The sequence below is a fragment of the Rhinolophus sinicus genome, chromosome X (assembly GCF_036562045.2).
Source record: "Rhinolophus sinicus isolate RSC01 chromosome X, ASM3656204v1, whole genome shotgun sequence".
Lineage (NCBI taxonomy): Eukaryota > Metazoa > Chordata > Mammalia > Chiroptera > Rhinolophidae > Rhinolophus > Rhinolophus sinicus.
Window position 1 is genome coordinate 33,960,356 of NC_133768.1, and position 27,276 is coordinate 33,987,631.

The 27,276-nt window shown below is 35.3% G+C and overlaps 1 protein-coding gene across 15 annotated transcripts in view; it reads right to left on the reverse strand.

Moving 5' to 3' along the window:
• The window catches only part of CASK (calcium/calmodulin dependent serine protein kinase), a 358,208-nt gene that overhangs the window by 224,220 nt on the left and 106,712 nt on the right, over positions 1–27,276 (reverse strand). For all 15 annotated transcript variants that reach the window (XM_019747875.2, XM_019747874.2, XM_019747869.2 and 12 more), the window contains exon 3: positions 14,784–14,889. In XM_019747875.2, the coding sequence (XP_019603434.1) occupies positions 14,784–14,889 (106 nt within the window). The remainder of the gene's footprint in view (positions 1–14,783; positions 14,890–27,276) is intronic.

Genomic DNA, 27,276 nt, shown 5'->3' on the forward strand with positions numbered 1-27,276 from the left:
GTAGTCTTTTATTATATATTTAAACTGATAGGATGAAGTAAGCATGTTAATGTGTCAAGGAACGCAGATTTTCAGAGAAAAGATGTACAATATAAAATTTAAAAAGTTAAGTAAAAACTGTGTAATTTCTTTCTCACTTAAAAAACTTTATATTAAAGAAATTTTCAAAAATAGAAAGCATAGAGTAATGAAACCGTATTATATATCTATCACCCTGCTCCGACAATGAAAAACTACAACTCACCGGCTAATCTTGTTTTACCTATACTTCAACCCAGAACCCACTGCTCACCCCCTCACCTGATTTTGAGGCAAATCCCAGACATCAATATCACTTAATACATAAATATTTCAGTACTTATCTCCAGAAGGTAAGGACTCTTTCAGTACAATAACCGCAATAATAAAATTACATGTTAAAAATGAACAATTCCTTATCATCTAATAAATGTCTTAAAAATAAAAATCTGCAATTTTTACTTTAACTGGAAATGATAGTATAAACTCATATTTTCAGTTTTGTTTGTTTTATTTTATTTTATTTTTTAACTTTATTGGGGAATATTGGGGAACAGCACATTTCTCCAGGGCCCATCAGCTGCAAGTCATTGTCCTTCAATCTAGTTGTGGAAGGCGCAGCTCAGCTCCAAGTCCAGTTGCCGTTTTCAATCTTTAGTTGCAGGGGGCGCAGCCCACCATCCCAGGCAGGAATTGAACCGGCAACCTTGTTGTTGAGAGCTTGCGTTCTAACCAACTGAGCCATCTGGCTGCCCGTCTGGCAGCTCATTGGCAGCTCAGCGGCAGCTCATTGTCTTCAATCTAGTTGTGGAGGGCACAGCTCACTGGCCCATGTGGGAATTGAACCGGCAACCCTGTTGTTCAGAGCTCACGCTCTAACCAACTGAGCCATCCAGCTGCCCCTTGTTTGTTTTATTTTGATTAAAGACAAGTTTTTATTTTAGAATAATCTTAGACTTACATAAAAATTGGAAAGGTAGTACAGAAAGTTCCTGTATTCCCCTCAGTCAACTTCCCCTAATGTTAACATCTTAGGTAACTATAGTACATTTGTCAACACTAAGAGAGTAACACTGGTATGTTACTGTTAATTAAACTCCAGACTGTATTTTGACTTCACCAGTTTGTTGCCTAATGTACTTTCTTTGTTCTGGGATCCCATGCAGGATACCACATTGTATTGTGTCAAGTCTCCTTAGTCCTCTCTGGTCTGTGACAATTTCTCAGTCTTTCCTTGTTTTTCATGACTTTGACAGAGTATTTTATAGAATGCTCTTCAATTTGGATCTGCCTGAAGGTTTTTTTCCTTTCCATTTTTAATTGAGGGTTGTGGGTGTTTGGGGAAGGATACCACAGAGATGAAGTGCTTTTCTCATCATATCACCTTAGGGGGGCACATGACATCCACATGACTTATCGCTAGTGATATTAGGTCGGTGCAAAAGTAATTGCGGTTTAAAAGGTTAAAAATAATTGCAAAAACCGCAATTACTTTTGCACCAACCTAATAACTTGATTCTTTGGTTAAGGGAGGGTCAGCCAAGTTTCTTCACTGTAGAGTTACTATGTTCCCCTTTCCAAGCTCTGTTCTTTAAAAGTTCAGCCCACACTTAAGGCGGAAGGGGGATTATCTGCATCTCCTGGGGGGGGGGGGGAGATATCCACAGATATCATTTGGAACTCTATAAGGAAGGTATTTTTCCTTCTCTCCCATTTTAAAATTTATTTACATCAGTATGTACTTACTATCTTTATTTTATATTTTGGGTTACAATCCGATACTATTATTATTTATTTTGTTGCCTCAGTTGTTCCAGGTTTGGACACTGGGAACTCTTTCAGGTTGGTTCCTGTGACACTTTAATGTACCTCATCTTTTTGTTTTTTTGAGCACTTCTTTACTTTCAGGCACTATAAAATGCTCTAGGCTCATTTTGTATTTTCTCTACCCCAGTCCTAGAATAATCATATTTCTAAGGAGCGTGGCTCCTTCTATTAGAGAACAACAGTTAGAAATGACGATCTGGGTGTGGGTGTGCTCATTACTACTGAGGTTTCACTGCTTCGAGGCTCTCTCAGTGGACAGAGCTAAGAGATATATGTACTAACCCATGCACATGTATCTGTTCCTGTATCTATCTGTGTGTACACATGCACACATGTATGCATACATACACAGATATGTACACATGTGTATGTACATGTATTAAACTAAACATGAGGTCATACTTCCATTTTCAACTCCAATCTGGCACCACAGGTTCATTCTAGCGCCCACTCTTGCTTATTTGTAACTTCTTTCTCTGACAGGATTATAAACTTCTCCATATTTAAAAAATAAATACACAAAAAATCCAATACCATAAACAAAGTTAAACAGGCAAATTTGGGGAAAATATTTGCAAATACATTAAAAAGGTAAATATCCTTAATGAATAAAGAATTCTTACAAAATGGTTAAAAACTAAAAAAAGTGAACATATGAAAAAGAAATGGGTAAACATACCTTAAAAATATTTGACCACACTAGTAACAAAATAAATAACAATAAAACCTAAACATCATTGTTACCTATCAATCTGTAAACTTGGGTGCTCTCATCTACCACTGGTGTGAATATAAATTGGTATAATCTTTACGGAAAGTAGTATGACACTATGTAAAAGCAGTTTTAACTATATTGCTAGACTTCTGCCAGGGGATGTCTCCCATTGAAGACAACAAAAAAGCTGGATAAAAAACTTCCTGAAGGCATCCAAGTACTAACCAAATTGTCAGGAATGTGGGCTGAAATCTGGGAAAGAATGGGAACACAGAACTCAAGAATCAGAGTCCCTTTTGGCCTGGTGACATTTGTTTATACAAAAGATTTCTAAAGGAAAACAAGTCAGAATTCAGGGAATCTGATAAACTACTCTCCAACATTGAGCTAGGATCCTAAAGAGCTAGGGATAAACTGGAAGTAGTCAGCCCCTTCACATACTTGCAATCTGTTTTTACCTTGGAGTGCTCTGAAAATCTAAGCCTTGAATCTTAATTAAGACAGTCCTTAAATGATAGTGCCTGAAGGTGAATAAAAGTCCTCTGTGGAGGAAGACAGCATCATTCTCGACCAGTAATTTTCAAAATAATTTCCAGCACACAGTCAAAATGAATCAGGTACATGAGAGAATAAGAGATCTTGATCAAGGACCAGCAAAAATGACAAGACAATAAAAACATACCCGCAGGGACTTCATATGCCGAAATTATCCAACACAGATTATTAAATAATGAAGCTTACTATGTCTCAGAACATAAAAGCTGAGCATGATTTTTTTCAAAATGAAAATAATAAAAAGTAATATAGATTTTAAAAGGATAAACATGCATAATACAGAAAAGAAGGTAGAAGATATGGAGAATATCATAAGGTATACCTATATCTATGCTTAATTGGGTCACAAAGGTGATGAAAGAAAGAGGTAGAGGCAATATTTGAAGAGATAATTGCTGAGAATTTTCCATAATCATGAATAATATCAATACATGGATTCAAGAGACTTAAAGAGCCTAACGCAGGATTAACACACACACACACACACCCACGACACATCACAGAGAAAACTACAGAAAAAAAAGATGAAGAAAACATTGTTTTTAATACCCTGAGAAATAAAGACAGATTACCCTCAGACAAGTGACAGATTGTTAGCTGAATTCTCAATATCAATGGAAGTCAGAAGACAGTAGAATGATATCTAATGGAAAGAAAATGCCAACCTAGAATTCTCTAGTCAGTGAATGTCCTTCAAGACTGAAGGGGGTATAAAGAAATTCCAAAACTAACAAAAAAGGAGAGTTTGCACTCAGCAGACTGACACAAGGAAAATGAATCCAGATAAAACCTTAGAAATGTTGAAAAGATAAAGAACAAAGAAAGGACAAATTGAGGGTATATCTAAATGCATAAAGATAATAAAATAATTTAGTGATATAAATACATGTAACTTATGTATTTATACACACAAAAGTAATATGAATATATGAAAACAATAGCCTGTAAGTCAAGGATGGCATTATATGAAATTTATGTGTTCTACAGTGCTTGTACTATTCAGGAAGACAACAATGGTATCAATATTAGAATAAGATGAATTAGGAAGTCATACTGTTATTTCTGGGGTACACACCAAGATAATAGAAAAGAGTACATAAACCTCCAAATTAATAGAGGAAAAACAGAATGATAAAAAGTATTCAGTTGATCCTGATAAATCAGGGAAGGCAAGGAAAAGAAACATGCAATAGGTGGTCCAAACAGAAAGCACATAAAAAGACCACAGATGTAAATCAAACTATCCCCAAATATAATTAAATGTAAATGGATTAAGTGCTTGAAATAGAAGACAAAGATTGAAAGTCTAGAATAAGAAACAACTTAACTATATGCCTTTAACAAGAGACACATCTAAAAGGATACAAAAAGGTTAAAATTAAAAGGAAGGAAAAAAAAAATAACCCAGAGAATTAAACCCAAAGTAGAAGGATGCAAATCACAACAAGCAGAAATTACTGAAATAGAACATAAACACGCAGTAAAAAGAATTTATGAAGCTAAAAGTGATTGTTTAAAAAACTAATAAATGCCTGGCAAGGCTGAGAAAGAAAAAGAAAAGGCACAAATTACCAGTATCAAGAATGAAAAAGATCCTGCAGAGATATTATAAACCACTTTATGCCAAAATTGTTTAAATTCAGATAAAATGCACTAAATCTTAGCAAAATACAATTCACCAAAAATGACACAGTAATAGAAAACCTTAATATTTTTATAAATATTTAAGGAATTAAATCAGCAGTGATAACCCGTCTCTCAAGAAAGTCTGTCCTGGATAGGTTTATAGATGAGTTCTACCAATCATGAAAAGGGAACAACAACAAAAAACAATAGAACTTTCCTTAATTCATTTTATAAGACAAGCATAATCTACAGATGAAAAGCTGATATGGGCAGTGCATGAAAATTATAGTACAAACTTCCCATAATGCAAAAAGTCTAAACAATAAAAACAAACCAAATCCAGCAATATATAAAAAGGATTAGAAGGATTAGACATCATGACCAAATTTGGTTAACTGAAGAATCAATGAAATTCATTGCTTTAATAGATTAAAGAAGAAAATCATATGATCATTTCAACATACACAGAAAATAAAGTGTATGGATGATAACATTCACCATCCATTCATGCTTAGCAAACTCTAAGATCAGAAATAAACATAGAAAACTGCTATCACCATTGTTCTGGATGTTAATCCACTGCAGTAAAAGCTAGAAAAAGAGACAAAATGTAAAGAATTGGAAAGGAATAAATAAAATCCTTTTCACACACAGGTGATATGATCAGGTATGCCTAAAATCCAAATAATTCTACAGATAAATTAATGGGATTGATGAAGCTTGATGAATAGAAAGGAATACAAAGTCACTACAAGGAAGGAGAGAAAGAGAGGAGAGTGACAGAGACGGATCTACCTTTAAACGCAAATACCTCAAATATACGGTGATGGAAAGAGAACTGACTCTGGGTGGTGAACACACAATGTGATATATAGATGATGTAATACAGAATTGTACACCTGAAATCTATGTAACTTTACTAACAATTGTCACCCCAGTGAAATTTAATTTAAAAAAAAAAGAAAAGAAAGTTAATAATATGTGTCAAAAATGGGAGATCTTCTTTTTAATTCTCTCTCCATCCCAGTGTTTCAAATAAAAATAAGAAAAATAAATAACTCCGGAAGGAAAAAAATAAAAAATAAAAGCAAATACCTAAGAATAAATCTAACAAAAGATGTATATAACCTCTGCAGAGAAAAGCATAAAACATTATTGACAGAAATCAAAGACCTAAATAAATGGGAAGATAGACACCATGTTCATGAATTGGAAGACTTAATATGGTAAACATGTCAATTATTCTTCGTTTGCTAAGATGTGATATAATAATTCAAGGCAAAATCCCAACAGGCTTTTTTTTTTTTGTGTATGGAAATTGACAATCTGATTCTAAAATATATATGAAAAGTGCACAGACAAGTACATCCCTCAAGACATGTCTGAAGAGTGAGGAGGAAGGCCCTGCCTTATAAGCTATAGTAAATAAGACAAGGTGCTCTCAGCACAATGCCAGGCCAATGGACCAGCACAGAGGCTGGAAACAATCGCACATGTATAGATGCTTGATTTATGGCAAAAGTGGTATGGCAGAGCAGTTTTTTCAGTAATTTTGCTGAGACTATTGAATATCCACGTGGAAAAAAATGAAATTGGACTGCTCCCTCACACCGTGTCAATTCCAGATGGATGATGATACATAGAAGGCTATCTTCATAATCTCAGAGTGGTAAACATTTCTTAAACAAGGCACAAAAACACTAACCATAAAAGACAAGATTGATAAATCAGACTATATTAAAATTACAAACTTCTGTTAATTAAAAAATGCCATTTTAAGAATGATGAGATGGGTCACTAGGTGTCAATTAGGGAAGAGTAATGAGGAAAAACCACAGTGAGATTCTACTACACACTAATTGGCAAAAATAAAAAATTCTAACAATGCTAAGTATTAGCAAGGGTGTGCAGCAGAGGTAATAAGCAACCATGAGAATAAAAGAAAGGTGCTGTTAATAAGCACCAACAACAGGTTTTTAAGCAGGGGCAGAGCCAGGAAACCCAGGACCTGGATCACCTTAGAGAGGTAGAGACTATAGGTAATGGGTCAGAAATGAAGGAGCACAAAGCAACTTGGATCAATCTCACAGAGCAAAAACGTGTATACTGTATGATACCATTTAAATAGGACAGATAACACTCAATTATATTATTCAGGGATACCTATTTGGATGGTATAGACATAAAAGCATGGAAGTGAAGTCTAGATTAAAGATAATTCTGAGAGAGGCAAGGGGTTGTGATCAGAAAGGGGAATGTAAGGGCTGTTGACATGCTGGCAGGTTTTTACATTTCTTGACCTGGGTTGTAGTTACATGGTTGTTCACTTTACAATAATCCCTTAAGCTGTATAGTTCTGTTTATGCATTTTTCTAAATGTAATGTAGCCTATAAAAAGATTAATTCTATGTGTGATGCAGGTGTTTATACATATTCATATATTCTTTTACCCAGTAATTCTACTTCTAAAAACTTATTTTGAGGAAATAAAGCAATCAGAGGGTGTAAACAAGGATTTATGTACAAGAATACTGTTAATCATAACATTATTTTTAATAGGGAAAAACAGAAAACAGAGTGAATATCCAATAATGTCCCAATAGGGAAATTATTAAATTAAATATGTCACATGCGTATAGTTTAGACATCTTAATACAGCCATTAAAACACTGTATCTAAAAAATATTTAGTGGTATTTCAAAATGCTTAAAATTATTAAGTGAAAAGAATCAGGAAACAAAATGCATATATAAAATGATCTCAATTTAGTGCAATTGTGATGAGTACAAGTATAAGGAAATGTTCTGAAATGTTCACTGTGATTCACTTTTGCAAATGGTGGTACTTTTATCATAATTTTCCATAATTTCTAAGTTATAAAGTATGTGTATTATAAAGGTTGCTGACACTAAAAACTACTTATAATTTTCATTTTTAAATGAACAAATTACTTCTTTTAAACAACAGAATGTGAACTGAATTTTCTTCCTATTTTATGTGTATATAAATTTATTCAAAATTATATTAGTGGTTGAAGATCAGCTTTCATATACTAAAAAAAATTACCAGAGTGACAATTTCAAGTGCGTTTTTGAGATAGCAGTCATCAGAATGTAGCTTGTTTTCAAATGTGGCATTCAAAACTTAAAATCTATTCTATACTGTAACCTCTCAATCTAGGATCTATTTTATACAAAAATTGGGCACAAAATTTTATTGGGCAAAATTTTTTTTTCAATAGATGTCAAAATGATATAGTAATTACAGTTAAAAGTTAAAAAAAAGCTCAAACTCTGCAATTATCTTTATAGGTAATTATATTTTGTTTGCAGATCCAGGAGTTTATCAACTCAAAACCCTCCTATTTGTCTCTATTTTAGTTTGTGCAGAAAAGAATTAACATAGCAGGCTCAAACTACTATCTTTTGAAAAGCTCGAAAGGCCTGCTTACAAGGTTGGCTTTTGATTGGCATCTGGGAACTTGGATGGATTCTTTCCTTCGTAACTGAAAAGAGTGGCTCACTGTGTCTAAACTATTTTTGCAAACAATATGATTTATCCTAAACACCTGCTTTCTTTCTGGGAGTCTGGAATTTGGTATGTGCCAGGCAGAGGGTGCCTACATGACAAGCCCTCAATAAAAACCCTGGGTGCTGAGTCTCTAACGAGCTTCCCTGGTTGACAACGTTTCACATGTACTGTCGCAACTGGTTGTTGGCAGAAGACTCTTGGAAGCTTGTGCCTGGTTGCCCCTGGACTTCAACCCATGCACCTTTTCCTTTTATTGCTTTTGCTTTATATCCTTCAGCTGTAATAAATCATAGCTTTGAATATGACTATATGCTGAGTCCTATGAATCCTCTTCACTAAGAGGACACATAGTTCTTAAAACTAAAATGCAACTATACATTTAATATAGTGGTAAAGCTAGTCAAGAGAAATGTTTAATTTTATTTTCTTGGTTAATTATTTTTTAAATATTATTTTACATTAGTTTCAGGTATACAGTGCAGTGGTTAGGCATTTATATAATCTACGAAGTGATACTCCCGGTAAGTCTAGTACTCATCTGATACCCTACATAGTCTTTACAACATTATTGATTATATTCCTCATACTGTAGAGAAATGTTTAATTTTAAAATGTTCATAATGATACAGAAGTTTTTTTCTCTCAACTAGTACTTGCCAAAGGCCTACATAGTCACCCAGCTAGGTGCTTTCATATATCTTATCTTATTGAATTACCTTAAGTATCAAGTTTCTAATGTTTACTAGGACCAAACAATATTTTCCAGCCATTTCCTATTACCCAGCACTTAAGTAGGCATTCAATAAACATGTGCTGAATAAATGAATATCAATTCATGTCATTACACACAAAAATGAAAAATCGGAATAGATCAGATAAGACTAGCTATAAAAATATGTTCAGATCTTCATATAAATTAAAATGCTATAGTCTAAATTTTTCTTGCTTGATATGAAACAAATATATCTTCCTCTATGTGGCAAGTTTGCTGGTAAGTAGTAATCAGTTCCACTCTTATCAGTATAAATGAATTCCACCACAAACACTCCCTTCCCCAAGCATAAACACCAAACCAAAAGGCAAATTAAAAAAAAATAATAATAAAAGCTCCTTCAGTCTATTTATCTCCATTGTGGGCTCAAAAACACAAACTGCTAATATTATTTTAGAAGATACAAACTACTGTTTTCATGTCAGATATGTTTTAAATCCATATTTAATTATGGTAAAAGCCTCCCCGTGGCATATGTAATCATTCTATAATAAGGTAATTAAAATTCCTTGGCCAGCCAATTTAGGATTTATAACTTAATTCAAGTATCAGACACTACTAAAGACAAGCTTGGATGTGATACTTAGAAATAAACATTTAAAGTTTATTTTTTTGGGGGGACGACAAAACACAGCTCTGTCTTCAAAATTGAACCTCCATTAAAAAAATGTTTCAGTAAATTGCTATAGACAAATCCAAATTTAAGTGTAATCGCAAAGCAATGGATATAGTGCAAACATATGCAGATTTCCAATGAACTACTAAGTGTGTTGGGGAAAGTGACAACATAGTCTCTAAATAATATTACCCCCACTTTAAAGGTCAAGCGTCTCTTGACCTCCCGCTTCAGGACCCACATTTGTTGAAACTGATAATCTAGGGGTGGGGTCTGGGTATAAGCTTATTTAAGAAGCTCTACTCAGGATTTTCCAATGCTAAGTTTTGAAATCTACTTGTTCTAATCTTTTCCAGCCCAAAAACTTTGGTTCTGTGAGTCTCTGTATTTGAGTATGCTTTAGACTTATAAACCCTTTGTAATTAAATGGGTAGCAACTCATTCCAAGGATTTTCTAACATATGTAACATGATTAGGCTATATAATTTCATGACTTCAGTTTAGGAAAAAACAAGGGAGAGCTAGTTATAGTTTGTGGCAAAGACAGATATGGATACCATATTAAGAAACTCATTGATAACCCAAATCTATTGCTTGGTCTAGCTTTTTCTCCATCAAAATTATCAGAGCTGGGCCGGCCCGGTGGCTCAGGTGGTTGGAGCGCCATGCTCCTAATGCCAAGGTCACCGGTTTGATTCCCACATGGGACAGTGAGCTGCACCTTCTACAGCTAAGATTGTGAACAACGGCTCTCCCTGGAACTTGGCTACCGTGAGCAGCGGGAGGTCGGCGTGAGCTGCTGTGGGCTGCTGTGTGCTGCCGTGGGCTGCCAGGAGTGGCTAGTATCCAGTGTGAGCGGCCGGCAGCCGGCGAGAGCCGCCAACCTCTGACCCTCGACCAACTGCCTCCACGGAGGGGGGGAGCACAAGGCTCATAATACCAGCATGGGCCAGGGAGCGGTGTTCTACACAACTAGACTGAGAAGCAACGGCTTGAACCGGAGTGCAGGGGCGGGGGGAGGCGGAAAAAGGGAAAAAAAATTATCAGAGCTGTTTCCAAGTAGCCAACAAATTAGCAGAGTCAACTGACCTTATTTTATTTGTTTCCCCTTTCCTTGTCCACTCTGTATTGGTGTCATGTCAAAAAACTGTGGAAAGGATCCAGATTATGCATAACCTGCACAATGAGTCCCCGTGTACTGGGGGTAATTCTATTCTATTGCCAGAAATATGGAACTAATTCTGGAATAGCTTCATCTACATGCAGCTATAGATAAGCAATCTCTTACCTAGCCAGTAGGTGGAGGCACACACAAACTTACTGCTTTGCTCTTTGATCCACAGGTCCTTAAATCTTACAGTAATGGATAGTTTGGGTTCCTTTGTGTTTGTTTTAAACCCAGGAGATCAAAGAGAATGCAAAAATACTGGGATGAATTTATGAAAAATCATGATACAAAGAACAATTTTATATTTCTAGTTTGTTTCTGGCCGTTTTGAGAAATAACTAAGTTATTTTAACTGTTTTAATTTATAATCTACTTCCAGATCCCTAGAGCAAATAAAACAATTCTAAATTTAGAAATATGTCGTTTAAAATTCATGTTCAATCAGATAAAACTGAAAATCAACTGAATATGATATGATATTAAGACACTTGATTTTGCTAGGCATGATAATAGTATTATGGTCATATTTTTTTAAAGTCCTTATCTGTTAGAAATACAAAGAGGAGTATGCACGGTTGAAATATCCAGGAGACAAAGACAACAGTAAAGGATAGGTAGAAAAAGAATGGCAAAATGTTGATAATGGTTGAGCTGGATGACAGGTACACTGAGGTTCATTATACTACTCTCTTTTTATTTGAAAATTCCCAAAATAAAAGGTTAAAAAATTTCAAATAGAAATCCATGTTCTAGTGATTTGGGTTAAGACTGGTTTTAAGTGACTGGTAAATATGCAGTTTTAATGAGGCTTCATCTCAATACATAGCCATGGAGGAATTAATTCAATCACAACTGAATTATATAAAATGAGCTATATAAAATCCTATATAGATTCAACAGAGAAACTAAAGTAACCTGTTCAATCTACTGAGAACAAAACTTTACAGTTGTAGGGCACTTTATCATTTTACATAAAGTAAATTCACATAGTTTTCTCATCTAGTTCTCATAATCTTATGAAGATTTTAAACGTAAGAAAACTGAGGCTCAGAGAAGCTAAAAGACTTGGCCAAAGTCAAATAATGAGTAAAAGTGACAGAGTTCAGATACTAAACCAAGTTTTATGACACCAAAGACCATCTTCTCTCTACTATATTGTCACTTAGACCTTTTTGAAACAAATAGCAAACAGGGTGAAATTTAGGCTAATTTTCAAATTTTGCTTTCCATGCTCATTACTTTATAGCATACAATGAAACCTATTTTTCAGTTTTCTCAGTGAATAAAAATATGGACAGAAACAGATTTCTTGAATAAAGAATAAAATTTAACTAGGAAAAGTGACTAAAAGAATTATAATATCTTAAATTTGGAAGGGACGTTGGAGGCCCTCTCTAGTCTAAAATTAAAGCCTTATCTTTAGCCCCTTAGATGGATCCAGCTTCAGCTTGAGCATTTCTAGTGAGGAATGCATACTCCGAGACAGCCGTTTCATTTACTCAGTCTAATCATTAAAGAGGCCTTCTTTGCTTAGTGGTGAAATCTACCTGCCACTTGTTAATTCTACTTACAACCCTGACCCTACACTGAAAAAACATATAATCCTCTTAACAGACAACAATCTTTCAAATAACTGAGGACATCCATTATGTTTTATCGTGGGCTTCTGCTTTGAGAATTCTTTTAGCAGAAAAAGAAAATCAATAGATTCTTGGGTAACTAAAGCCTCCCAGTCTTTTCAATAGCTCTTCCATGCCAGTGGTTTTCAAACCGGGACTCCAGTATCTGAGAATACCCAAAGTCTTTCCAAGGGCTTAGGATATTTTTAAGGCAATCAATTTCCATATCTTCATTTGCCATAATTGGGTCGATCTGAAAACAAGTCTGTGATCTGCTGATTTTCCTTTTACATCTCCACTCCCAGGAACCCATCTCAACTGACAAACCACTCACCTATCCTGAGAAGTCTGCTTAGCTTCAAAGAGACAACTGGGGAATACAAATCTAAGGGAGGGAGGGAACCTTGAGAGCAAAACATAGCTTGGGAAAGAAAGGGGAGAGCCATCTTATTTCATCCAGACAACATATTCATGGCAAAGTCTTATCTATTTTAGAATTAGAAATCAATAGTAACATGATTGTCACAGGGTTGTCTATTAAGACTTTAATTTTATTTGAAAAATGAAGTCAGAATTTTTTCTGACAGAAAGCGAGTCTGATTTGGCTGACTGGGTTGACAGTGATGACTAGTTTTGCCATTTAGGTCACATAGCAGGCATTTTCCAAAAATGGAATGAGATAAAGGTGCAGCTCTACAGTTTTGAAGAAAATATATTTAAAAGGATATACAAAACTGAAAATTACAAGCTCACAATAAAAGTTTTGTGTATCAACTTAAAAAATGGGAGCAAGTACATGGTTTTAAAACTTCTTCTAGTAGGTTTGCTGACAAAGATTTTGAAGGCTGTGACTCTATGACAGAATGTCTAGTCTCCTTCTCACTCTGGTTATCCCCTTCTTGAAGCATGCCAGTGTTCTGCTTACTATGAACACTTCAGGAGAATGAGTAGTATACAATACAGTGGGAGTGTGGCTTGGTTCTGAATAATATATACGGTACTTCTAATTAATGTAGCCAAAGGTTCCATTCAGGGCTTTTAAAGCTATTGAAACAACTAAAACGTTTACATCTTTTTCACATAGCAGTTACAACTAAGTTCACAGTGATCTTTCTTACAGTTTTATATTTGAATGAATGAGTTTATATTACTTGGTCTTAAATTTTATCTTCTTTGTTTCAGCTCCTTTGCTATAAACTTATAAAATATTTTAAAATTTTGATCTAGAAATTCAATGTATTGGCTAGCCCTCTGTGGGGGGCAGCTTCTGACATGGCTCCCAGTGGTCACCACCTCCTGGTATTCACACCCTTGTTTAATCCTCTCCCCTTGTGTGTGGGCTGGATCTAGTGACTTATTGCTAACTAACAGAATATGGCAGAAGTGATGGTGTATGCTTTCTGAGATTAGGTTCTAAGATTGACTTCCATCTTGTTCGTACTCTTGCCCTCTTGCTTGCTCACTCTGATGAAGCCAGCTGCCATGTTGTGAGCTGCTCTGTGGAGAGTACTAGTTACAAGGAACCCAGGGTGGCCTCAGGCAAACAGCTCATGAGGAACTAAGGCTCTCAGTCATATAGCCTGCTGCCAACAACCATGTGAGTGAGCTTGGAAGCAGGGCCATCCCCAGTAGTGAGAGCCTTTAAATGACTTCAGCCCCAGCTAACCCCTTGATTACCACCTTATGGGAGACCCTAATCAATGTCACTGATTAAAAAAATTTGAACAGAATAGGATGCCATCCCATAAAGCTTTATACAATCTCTTTGGACACAATCAGCCAACCAGCTCTAGAACTTCCCAAGTTGTCTGATCCTTAGCTCATAATCCTCCATCTTACCAACAATAATTCTGTGAGAAACATGTCAAGTGGCTTATTGAAATCAAGATACACTGTTACCTATAAACTTTCCTCCATATGCCAATATGGTGATTATATGAAAAGAGGAAGTTGAGCCTGTTATTACTTGTTTTTAGTTGCTAGAGGCTTGTTACATGAAGGACTCTATTTCTATCCCACTTCTTTTCACTAAGACTCCTGTGGTCAGAATTTTCTATTTTGGGGCCTCCTCCCCTCCCCTCTTTGAACTCTTTCTTTTTAGAGCCTCTTCTCTAAAGCACGCTAAAAATGTGAGAGTAATAAAATACAACCAACTTCTGCTTCCTCAGCCATTGTAAATCTTAAGATGAGATAATCCTTTTATTTTTGTTACTTAAGGTCTTTCTAAACAGATAAGTTCACAACTATTGTTAAATTTTAAGAGGAAAGTATTAGCATTATCCAAAACCAATGTTGCTTAAAACTTTAACCCTTAAGAAAATAAAATGTACACTCACAATTCAAAAACCATGTAAAGCATTCCATCTGAGCTATATGTCTCCAATAACTCTACAATGTGGGGATGTTTCAGCATATGACAGATACTGGCTTCCCGCTTTAGATCTGCAAAACAAACACACAACATACTTTATTAGGTAGGAACAAGAGACAATCAGAGTGAATGATGAATGAATGGATGTGATCTATGGTAACATGAAGACTTCTCTCACTAAAAAGATGAAATCCCCCATTTAAGCTAAGCCTAACTTTTTACCCATTAAAATCCTGACATAACTTTTCCGCATTTTTTTTGCCAGCTTACATCTATATACATTATAGTCAGCTCTTATTAATAAAAATGTAAATAGCACAAATATTTTCCCCAAACTCTTATAATCAACTTTTGAAATTTATAACTCTTTCTTGATCTTCCAATAAGTAACTCAATTTGCTATTTTGAATTTTACCCCTTTTTCTTAGTTTTCCCTAAATTGGCTAAGAATATCTATTCTTTAGCCTAAAATCTAGCATTTATAGACATACATCGGGGAAGTTATATGGAATAGGGAGCAAAAAAAAGTGTGGTTTAGACAGAAAAGACACTACTCCCAGCATCAAAGTCAGAAATTTTTTTTTACCTCATCTATGAAATGTGTTGGATAATTCAGGACACTACCCTACTGTGTTATTTTGAAGAACAAATTCAGATAATGAAAGTAAGACTAGTGTGTAAGTTCTGTAATACTATTTGGAAAAATGTTAATATTAGGTTGGTGCAAAAGTAATTGTGGTTTTTGCAATTATTTTTAACCTTTTAAACTGCAATTACTTTTGCACCAACCTAATATCATCATTATCATCATCATCATCACCATCATCACATGAAAAGTTTGGGCATAGGTATCATCTGCCATGTCTACATGGAACAAGGGAATTAAAGCCTTCCTATGTTAATAGTGCTGGGGTTTTATGTTTGCAGATGAATAAAATCCAATATGACATTTTTATACTTGGAAGTAGAAGGGAGACAGGTAAAGAACAAAGGCTAAGGATATACTGCCTAAAGCAAAAGAGATAACATTATTTCCTCTCTGATTTATTAATTCAACCTAGTCTTGTCAACAAGACCAATGGCTGCAGAGGGAACTGTAGAAGACTTATGTAAAGGAAGAATGAGGAAAAGAAGTCAGTAAATTAGAGAAACAGAAACCACCAGAAAAGGAAGAATCAATAAGACAATATTAAGAAAGTCAAGGGAATAGAGGGAATTGAAGCATGAGCAGTTGGAGAAGGCGGAGAAAAGGCTGTTAAGATTCAGCCAGAAAAGACCATTAGCATTCCGGGCAAGATCAAGTTTTGTGGAGAAGTGAGGTTGGAGGTCAGTATGCAGGAGACCATTATGTAATAATAAGTTACAAGTTATCGTGTCTCTCACTGGGCTAATTACTTAACATAGTCATTGTTATATACTGTCCCAATAACCCTGTGAGGTAGTTATTTTACAGATGAGGAAACAGGCTTAGAAATGTGTTCAAGATCACATAGCTATCACAAAGGGGTAGGTTTGAGCCCTTTCCTGTCCAACTCCACCATGCCAGGTTTAGACATGATCAGATTAGAAGAATCTGGCAGTAGGAAAGGACTAGCAGGGTCAAAGAAGGTTTGATTTGGTTGTCTGTTTTTGCTGTTGTTTTAAGGGGAACACTGTGTGTTCATAAGTGGCAGTGATGAAAAGCCCAACAGGAACTGGAGTCGGGAAAACTTGGTGCCGGTCCTGTCTCAGTCACTGCTATACTCGTATACCAGCTGACTGCCAAGCTCTACCAATACCTTCCTTACTGCAAATGAAATGGGGAGGGTGATAAGTGATGCGGGACCTGCAGAGTCTTCCAAATCGACTTCAGAGGGCAGTGATAAGATTCAAATGAGAAAATGGATGTGAAAGGACTGTGTAGAGTACAGCACTACGGGTGCGGCAAGGTGGCTCAGTGTTCACTGTAAAGGAAGAGATCAGAGGTACACGAAAGATGGTCTCCATCTCTAAAAGTGGTTGGAAAGGACATGCAGGGGAGGAGAGGTGTGAATCAGGTGTGGGTTTTGTGCTGGGAATTCATAACTATGAGGAAAGCTTTTGACAAGTGTGCTGGAGGGCCAGGCTGAAGCCAGATCACATAAATCAGATGCCTGCACAGTTTTTCTCTTCCCTTCAAGAATGTTCTGCCTCTTGATGCTATGAAAAGCTTAGGAGTTTTATTACCCATTTTTGTTTGTCTCTACCTTCTCATTTTATTAGAAGTCACCCTTTTCATGCCTCTGTTTTCACCTTAGTTTCTCTCTTTCTATTTGTTTCTATTCTGTTATAAAAACTGATTTTAACTCAATGCTCTGACATTGGAGTCAAGAAGTAAACAGAGATTGAGTGTTTGCCACAGTGAAAACTGGTCTTTCTCCTATTTTCAGTTTATTTTTTATTTTCCCCATTTCATGTAACTGCTGGTCTAGTCTCTATCATCTAACCACCCTCAAAATGAAGGCAGAATTGCTGGGGACACTGGCTTCAAAGATTTAAACCATTTAAATGTCATCAAATCTAACATTTCAGGGACTAAAATCAGAACACTGATTGAATAACAAAAACTAACAACATGAAATGTATTTGAAATTACAAGGGCAATAATGCAAAAGATGGCTTACACCTAGGATAATTGTGGCACTATTTTCCATAATCCAAATATTGATTAAATGGGTGTATTAAAAAGCCCAAATAGGAAATCATCGTTTAAAAAACACAAATACATTATGTATGCATTCTAACTATAGATTCCAAGAACATTAAACTCAAAATGTTTCTTTTAGATGCGAATGCGAATTAAAGATATATGTATTAAGTGCTATTAATTCCTTGCTGATATAGCAAACTAAAAATAGTAGAGGCGTACCTTGTTTTATTGTGCTTTGCTTTACTGCACTTCAAAGATGTTGTGTTTTTTATAAATTGAGGGCAAGATCCTCTGCCAGCAAAAAGATTACAACTTGCTTTATGGCGGTAGTCTGGAACCGAACCTACAATATCTCCAAGGTATGCCTGTATTTGCCTACAAATCAACTCATGAAGCAGGGTAGGAAGGAATTAGAAAGTAGATGGTAATAACTGATTTGAAATAGTGGTTATCTGACTACTTTGAGATACTAGCACAGAACATTCCTGTGAGGGACCTGACCCAGAGTTACCATGCTGCTTGAAAGCGCTGCTTTGTCTACAGTAACTGGTAACTCCATTTTCCCTTGTACTTTTTCTTTCACTTTGTAATTTCTCAGCGAAATTTTAAAAGATTTTAAAAATAATCTGTTTCTATGTTTAGTGCCCTTATATTTAACTATGTGCCTATATTTAATCAATTTATTTCCCTTTACAAGGGGCACTTTTAGTAATATGGAAAGTAATATTTAATTTTCTGACCAAAATTGGAGAAACACACAAATTAAATCAAACTGCTATATGGCATAAGAACTCCTCCTCCTACTCTTATTCCTATTTGCACTACTACTAGTTTCCTAAGAAAGTTGGGCCTAAAATGCTTTAAAAAGAAGTTTTCTGGAAGCATTTATTCACTATTAGTTCATTATAGTGAACTATTAGTTCATTTCACTATTAGTTGTTATTGTAATAGAATCCTTTATAATGTCTTTTAAAAGTTGGATGCTAATTTCAGAGTGCCACAATTCTGTAACAAATTAATTTGACTTTGGGTCAAAAATAATCTGGGTATTTACAAATACGATTGAAGGAATGATTTGACATTCTTAGCACTGGGTTAGCAATCTCAACCTCAGTATATAAGAGATCTAAATTTAAGAGTTAGCTTGCCCAGAACCATTCAATAAAGATTTAGATCAGCAGTGTCCTATAGAAATATCTATAATACAAGCCACATACATAATTTAAAAATTTCAGTAGTCACATTAAAAGTAAAAACAGGGAAAATTTGTTTTTACATATTTTATGCAATCCAATATATCGAAAGTATTATTATTTCAACATATAACATATTAAAATTATTAATGAAATGTGTTATATTCTCTTTTTGTACTAAGTTTTTTGTGACCCAGTGTGTGTGTTATACTTATGGCACATTGCAATTTGGTCGGCCATATTTCAAGTGCTCCATAGCCACATGTGGTTAGAGGCTACCAAATTGGAATGGTGCAGCTCTAGATAAATAGACTTGCTTTAATTCTTATCCTCTCCCAATATGAGTTCTTCTGCATTTCTTATACAGATATTTGTAAAGTCATTCAGTCACTCAAAAAAAAAATTTAAACTCAAATAGATGTGTTTTTTAAAAACATTTCCATAGAGGGAAATGCTACAGCTTCTTTAATAACCCAAATCCATCACTGGAATTTCTTCAACATTCTTAATCTACACCCTTTATTTGTTCAGCAGTTTTTAATGATTTTATCTTGCTTAACCTACCAAACACGCAAAGGGTAGTCAACATCCACTTTACAGTGCCCTTTGTACACTTCAAAATTTATTGACTGACCTTAGACTATGCAGGGCAACTTATGAGAGTTTACAATACAACATTTGAGATTTTAAGTGGCACTGTGTAAGTCCTCATTTAATATTTATAATAACCCTTTGAGTTAAATATTAAATATATCTATTCCCACTTTACAGAGGAAGAAACTGAGGCCTCAGGTTCAGTGAGATAAACAAGTTGCTGAAATCACAAACAGTAAGTAGAAGAAGCAGGACTAATAACCGAAGTCCAGTGCTCTTTATATCGCACCACAATGCCTCCTGGGGTTATGCAGTTGTTATGATCCAGGCATAAGATCCAATCACACAACAGTGTTAATGTGGTAACACCGACTTGGGTGAAAAGTTATCAAGACTCCTACAGAACCAGCTTACTTCAGCTGCACTGTCACCAGTGATGACCAGAAACTAGACACTAATCTTTTCCTGACAAATACATAAGTATTCTCATTCATTTCCAAATAATTTCCAGGTTGTGTTAGAAACTCAATAGTTAAAATTCACACACACAAAAAAATTTCACTAAGAGCTGACCCTCCAAATGCTTGTAAAGAATATTCTAATCTAGTCATAGAAATAATTAGGACAAGTACTAATGTGTTCATTTGAATCAATATTAATAAAATAAGTAAATGAAAGTCATTATTGACTCAATATTTTTTCCTTGGTGTACTGAAATTAATGACCATGTTTTAAGAAAGGAATCCAAGCAGAACCTTGGAAGGATTATAGTATTATAGCAAAGTCAAATTCTGTTGCTAAGCTACACTGCTGACTAATAACCAATTTGAAGACTAAAGATCCCAGCTGTCTTTGGCAATAATACAGGTCAGGTTGACTTTAATGAGGCTATCTTCCTATAAATCAGGAGAGCTGACCTTCTCAACTAGTGGATGACCAGAGGCCCAGACAGGCCCACACACCAATCTGGGTTAACTGCAAACTAATTATTTCTTTGATGTTTTTACACATTTTACTACCACCCTATACATTTTATTATCTTTTTTCACATACAAAGAAATCCAAGCAACTTCTAATTTCTTTGAATTCTTGCCCATTAAAAAATCCTATGGCCTAAAATCTTATCTATCAAGTGAATAAAGAAAGGAAGCAGTGTACTGTTAATTGAGAATGTTTGTTTGATGTAAAATTTTTTCTTAAGTAGGCAAAAGTATTAGTTAGAAATCAATCTTTTCTGCATTAAGCATTTAGGGTTTTGGTACTATATTTCCCAAGGAATTTTCAGTTCTGATAGGTGCAATGTATATATTAAAGCAGCTTGCCCAGTTGAATACCAAATTTAAACTAAACTCAACATTATATCTGTAAACAATTATCAACTGTAAAACATAATAAAGCCAATCATTGTGAGAACTACTTGTTTCCCCTCTTACTCTTCATTCGGATGGGTTTAGTAAATAATTATCTAAAGTGCCATTTATTTCCTAGGGCTTTACATTTGAAAAACTCCAGGTCATTTCTTATCAATATTGAAGTAAATCATTGAGCTTACTAATTAGATATTAAGAAACATTACAGGCGACCAATTCAATGATCTTTATTAATATTTATCTTCTGAGGTGTTAAAATGTCCTGAAAGGAGAACACTTGCTTAAAAGGCATTTGTGGATGAAAGCCAACATTAGGTTAAAAAGAAATCAAATTACTTGTCTTTTAGAAGCTATAACTGAGTCCTCTATTCAAGTTGTTACTCAACCATAAATTTGGTGAAAATCTGTTTTAGACTCAACTAGTAAAATAGAAAGATGTTAATTATATTCATAAAAGGAAAAGGCAGAGGTGACTGAAATCTAAATCAAATAAAGTTCCAGCATTAGAGTTATTTTCAAATATATGAATGACCACCATTAAGGTCATATTTTTACATGATAAAAATAGAAATACATCTCTAGAAGGCACGATTCTTCTGTTGCATTTCATTTTGGGAAATGTAAACCAAAAAGCTTTACAAAAAGGGAGGAAGATGGGGCATTTTTCTATCATAAAAACCAGACACCTATTTCAAAATGGTACTCTTAACTTTGTAAAACAAAATTGGAGAAATACCAGTTGATACTTCAATTACTTTTTAATATTAAAGCCTTAAAAAACATACATGTTAGGAGCATGAAGGAACTTTGTGGGATGATAGTGTATATACTTGCTAAAACATTGATCTGTACACTTAAACAGGCTCATTTTATTGTGCACAAATTTTTATTCAATAAAGTTTAAAAAGAAAAGTTATTGCAACAAGTCAGGGATTCAACTAATATGTCTAAGTCAAAAATGTTACTCACAAACCTGTATTTTATACTCTCGTAATTGTGTTATCTATCTATTATATATTTACATTCTCTTTTTCTTTATTTACTGATAGCTGAGGAGTTCTACGAGTATATGTGGCAGGATAGGCTTTCTTATTACCCACTTCCCCCCACACCTCCTTCCTCTAGGGTGGGGCCAGCCCAGGAAATACTACCAGCAGGAACGAAAGTCTCCCCAGAAAGCAATTTGTAGTCTGTTTTAATATATAAATAAATGAATGACTGTGGCCAAGATTCTGTATGGCCTAATGAAATAATTATCGAAGTTAAAAAAAAGTAATATGGGTTTCCCCATCCAGCAGTAGAATCTTGTCAACAAATCTCATAAAACTAGTATAAAACAAGTTTACAGTAAAAAGTAAGTACCAATGTGTGACGCTTGTTTTGCAAAGGATGAATAAAAATAATAAGCATTTTTTTTTTTTTTATTGGGGAAAGGGAACAGGACTTTATTGGGGAACAGTGTGCACTTCCAGGACTTTTTTCCAAGTCAAGTTGTTGTCTTCTCAGTCTTAGTTGTGGAGGGCGCAGCTCAGCTCCAGGTCCAGTTGCCGTTGCTAGTTGCAGGGGGCACAGCCCACCATCCCTTGTGGGAGTCGAACCAGCAACCTTGTGGTTGAGAGCCCGTGCTCCAACCAACAACTGAGCCATCCGGGAGGCAGCTCAGCTCAAGGTGCCATGTTCAATCTTAGTTGCAGGGGGCGCTGCCCACCATCCCCTGCGGGACTTGAGGAATTGAACTGGCATCCTGGTGGTTGAGAGCCCACTGGCCCATGTGGGAATCGAACCGGCAGCCTTCGGAGTTAGGAGCATGGAGCTCCAACCGCCTGAGCTACCGGGCCGGCCCAATAATAAGCTGTTTTGATAAATAACAATTTGAAATCAGGGATTATGGATAATCTTGCAGGCTCATGGCCTCAACCATCAAATTATTTTTATATTTTATTTTGTCAGTCTACTGCCAAACTCCTGATTTGTAAAGATAGTTTGCAAATGGTTAACAGGTGTGTGAATTTAAACAGCTTGCCATGTAATCTTAATTAAAAAAAAAAAAAAACTGATCAAGAAGCTTCAAAGAATAGTAGTAGAATTTTTTTGTACCAAAGTGGAATCACCGATAGTAGCTGAAAGTGGCAGAGAGGACACTTTTTGTACACAGTGAAACTCATGGACTCAGAAATAGGGAATTCTGAAAAGGCTGTATTTCTCGTTTCAATAAAATTTTAAACAAATAATACACTGCTTTACCCCTAGAATACACTGTCTTCATTTAGTTTTTTCTACAAAACCAGGAGGCAGCATCTTTAAGTACCTGAAAATGTGGCAGCTATCTAGATCAGCAATATTTAACTGATTTGGGGCCAGAAACAACTTTATAAATCTGTTAAAGTAATAGATGTTCTGCCCCAAAAGACTTTACAGTAAAATTTAAGGGAAGAACAAAAACCCAAGAGACTTATCTAGATACTGATGTCCAAGGATGAAGATCATGACAGGCAATCACCTAAGCCATCTTCTTGAGGCCAAAAGAGCACTGTTGAGACTGGAAAGCCACAGAAGCTAGTGCTTCCATGTATACCCAAATAATGGGCACATTTTGAGGATCACCAATAGTTAGACCAAAAAACATAAGTATATTCCCCATATCATTTTAGCCTCTGCCCCAAACCTAGAACTTTACTGTGTGAAACGCATGAAACCACGATAGAGTATGCTTTTCTTCTTTTTTGAAAAATTACAGAAAGTTCCCTTGGGGACAGTCCATGTGGCCCAATTTCCTGCTTCCCATCTTGATATCAAAACAATACAAACTGTTTACTTATTAGAGTATAATGTTTACACACATAAATATGTTCTATATTTATGCTAAGGGTTTTCCCCATTTGTTGTAGGTTGAATGCCAGAAAAACAAACAAACAAACAAACAAACAAACAAAAATATACATATATATATATTTTTTTTATTAAAGTATATTGGGGTGACAATTGTTAGTAAAGTTACATAGATTTCAGGTGTACAATTCTGTATTACATCATCTATAAATACCATTGTGTGTTCACCACCCAGAGTCAGTTCTCCTTCCATCACCATATAGTTGATCCCCTTTACCCTCATCTCCCACCCCCTTTCCCCCTTCCCCTCTGGTAACCACTAAACTATTGTCTGTGTCTATGAGTTTTTGTTTCTCATTTGTTTGTCTTGTTCTTTTGTTGTTTTTGGTTCATATACCACATATCAGTGAAATCATATGGTTCTCTGCTTTTTCTGTCTGACTTATTTCGCTTAGCATTATACTCTCAAGATCCATCCATGTTGTCACAAATGTTCCTATATCATCTTTTCTTACCTTGAATAGTATTCCATTGTGTATATATACCACAACTTCTTTATCCATTCATCTATCGAAGGACATTTTGGTTGTTTCCATGTCTTGGCCACCGTAAACAAAGCTGCAATGAACATTGGAGCACACGTGTCTTTATGGATAAATGTTTTCAGATTTTTGGGTAGATACCCAGGAGAGGGATTGCTGGGTCATATGGCAATTCTATTTTAATTTTTGAGGAACCTCCACACTGCCTTCCATAACGGCTGCACCAGTCTGCATTCCCACCAACAGTGTATGAGGGTTCCTTTTCTCCACAGCCTCTCCAACACTTGTTACTATTTGTCTTGTTGATGATAGCCATTCTGACTGGGGTGAGGTGATATCTCATTGTGGTTTTGATTTGCATTTCTCTGATGATTAGTGATGTTGAGCATTTTTTCATATGTTTATTTGCCATTTGTATGTCCTCTTTGGAGAAATGTCTCTTCAGGTGCTCTGCTCATTTTTCAATTGGGTTGTTTGTTTTTTGTTGTTGAGTTTCATGAGTTCCTTGTATATTTTGAATATTAGCACCTTATCGGAGGCACTGTTTGCAAAAATCTTCTCCCATTCAGTTGGTGGCCTCTTTATTTTGTCAATGGTTTCTTTTGCTGTGCAGAAGCTTTTAAGTTTCATATAGTCCCATTCGTTTATTTTAGCTTTTACTTCCATTGCCTTTGGAGTCAAATTCATAAAATGCTCTTTGAACCCAAGGTCCATAAGTTTAGTACCTATGTTTTCTTCTATGCAGTTTATTGTGTCAGGTCTTATGCTTAAGTCTTTGATCCATTTTGAATTAACTTTGGTACATGGTGACAAATAGCAGTCCAGTTTCATTCTTTTGCACGTGGCTATCCAATTCTCCCAGCACCATTTATTGAAGAGGCTGTCTTTGCTCCATTGCATCTTTTTGTTTCTTTGTCAAAAATTATCTGTCCATATTTATGTGGTTTTATTTCTGGGTTCTCAATTCTATTCCATTGGTCTATGTGTCTGTTTTTCTGCCAATACCATGCTGTTTTGATTATTGTAGCCCTGTAGTACAAGCCAAAGTCAGGAAGTGTGATACCTCCATTATTGTTCTTTTTCTTAAGATTGCTTTGGCTATTCGGGGTCTTTTGTGGTTCCAAACAAATCTGATGATTTTTGTTCTATTTCTTTAAAATATGCCATTGGGATTTTGATGGGGATTGCATTGAATCTGTATATTGCTTTGGGTAATATGGCCATTTTAACTATGTTGATTCTTCCAATCCATGAGCACGGAATGTCTTTCCATTTCTTTGTGTCTTCTTCAATTTCTTTCAAAAATGTCTTATAGTTTTCAGCATATAGGTCTTTCACATCCTTGGTTAAGTTTATTCCTAGGTATTTTATTCTTTTGCTGCAATTGCAAAAGGAATTGTTTTTTGTATTTCTTTTCTGAGATTTCATTGTTAGTATATAGGAAGGCAATGGACTTTTGTGCGTTGATTTTGTAGCCGCAACTTTACTGTATTCGTTGATTGTTTCTAATAGCTTTTTGGTGGAGTCTTTAGGGTTTTCTATATATAGCATCATGTCATCTGCAAAGAGTGATAATTTAACTTCTTCATTCCCAATTTGGATGCCTTTTATTTCTTTCTCTTGCCTGATTGCTCTGGCAAGGACTTCCAACACTATGTTGAAAAGCAGAGGTGATAGGGGACATCCCTGTCGTGTTCCTGAATGTAGAGCAAAGGGCTTCAGTTTTTCACCATTAATTATGAGATTAGCAGAGGGTTTGTCATATATGGCCTTTATTATGTTAAGGTATTCTCCTTCTTTACCTATTTTATTAAGTGTTTTAATCATAAATGGATATTGTATCTTGTCAAATGTCTTTTCTATATCAATTGATATAATCATATGATTTTTGTCCTTTATTTTGTTTGTGTGATGTATCACATTGATGGATTTGCTGATGTTGAACCATCCTTGTGTCCCGGGGATGAACCCCACTTGGTCGTGATGAATAATCTTTTTAATGCATTGTTGTATTCGATTTGCTAGAATTTTGTTTAGGATTTTTGCATCTGTATTCATCAGAGATATTGGTCTGTAGTTTTCTTTTTTTGTGCTGTCCTTACCAGGTTTTGGTATCAGGGTAATGTTGGCCTCATAAAATGAGTTAGGGAGTACTGTCTCTTCTTCAATTTTTTGGAAGAGTTTGAGCAGGATTGGTATTAGATCCTCTTTGAAGGTTTGGTAGAATTCACTAGTGAAGCCATCTGGTCCCGGACTTTTGCTTTTGGGAAGGTTTTGGATGACTGATTCAATTTCGTTACTGGTGATCGGTCTGTTTAGATTTTCCAGTTCTTCATGGTTCAGCCTTGGAAGGCTATATGTTTCTAAGAACTTGTCCATTTCTTCTAGGTTGTTGAATTTGGTGGCATATAGTCCTTCATAGTATTCTTGGATGATCCTTTGTATTTCTGTGGTGTCCGTGATAACTTCCCCTTTTTCATTTCTGATTTTGTTAATTAGTGTCTTCTCTCTTTTTATCTTAGTGAGTCTAGCCAAGGGTTTGTCAATTTTGTTAATCTTTTCAAAGAACCAGCTCTTTGTCACATTAATTTTTTCTATTGTCTTTTGTTCTCTATTTCATTTAGTTCTGCTCTGATTTTATTATTTCCTTTCTTCTGCTGACCTTCAGTTTCATTTGTTCTTCATTTTCTAGTTCTTTAAGGTGTAACATGAGGTTATTTATTTGGGAGTTTTCTTGTTTCTTGAGATAGGCCTGTAATGATATAAATTTCCCTCTTAAAACTGCTTTTGCTGCATCCCAAAAATTTTGGTAGGATGTATTTTCATTGTCATTTGTTTCTATGTATCTTTTGATCTCTCCTCTAATTTCTTCTTTGACCCAGTCATTCTTTAAAAGTATGTTGTTTATTCTCCATGTATTTGTGTTTTTTCCTGCTTTCTTTCTGCAGTTGATATCCAATATCAAAGCCTTGTGATCAGAGAATATGCATGGTATGATTTCAATCTTCTTAAATTTGTTGAAACTGATTTTATGTCCCAATATATGGTCTATCCTTGAGAATGTTCCATGTACACTAGAAAAGAATGTATAGTCTGGTGTTCTAGGATGACGTGTTCTATAAATGTCAATTTTGTCCACTTGGTTTAATGTGTCACTTAGGGCTGCTATTTCGTTAGTTATTTTCTGTTTGGATGACTTATCCATAGCTGTCAATGATGTATTAGGTCTCCTACTATGATTGTGTTTTGGTCAGTTTCTTCC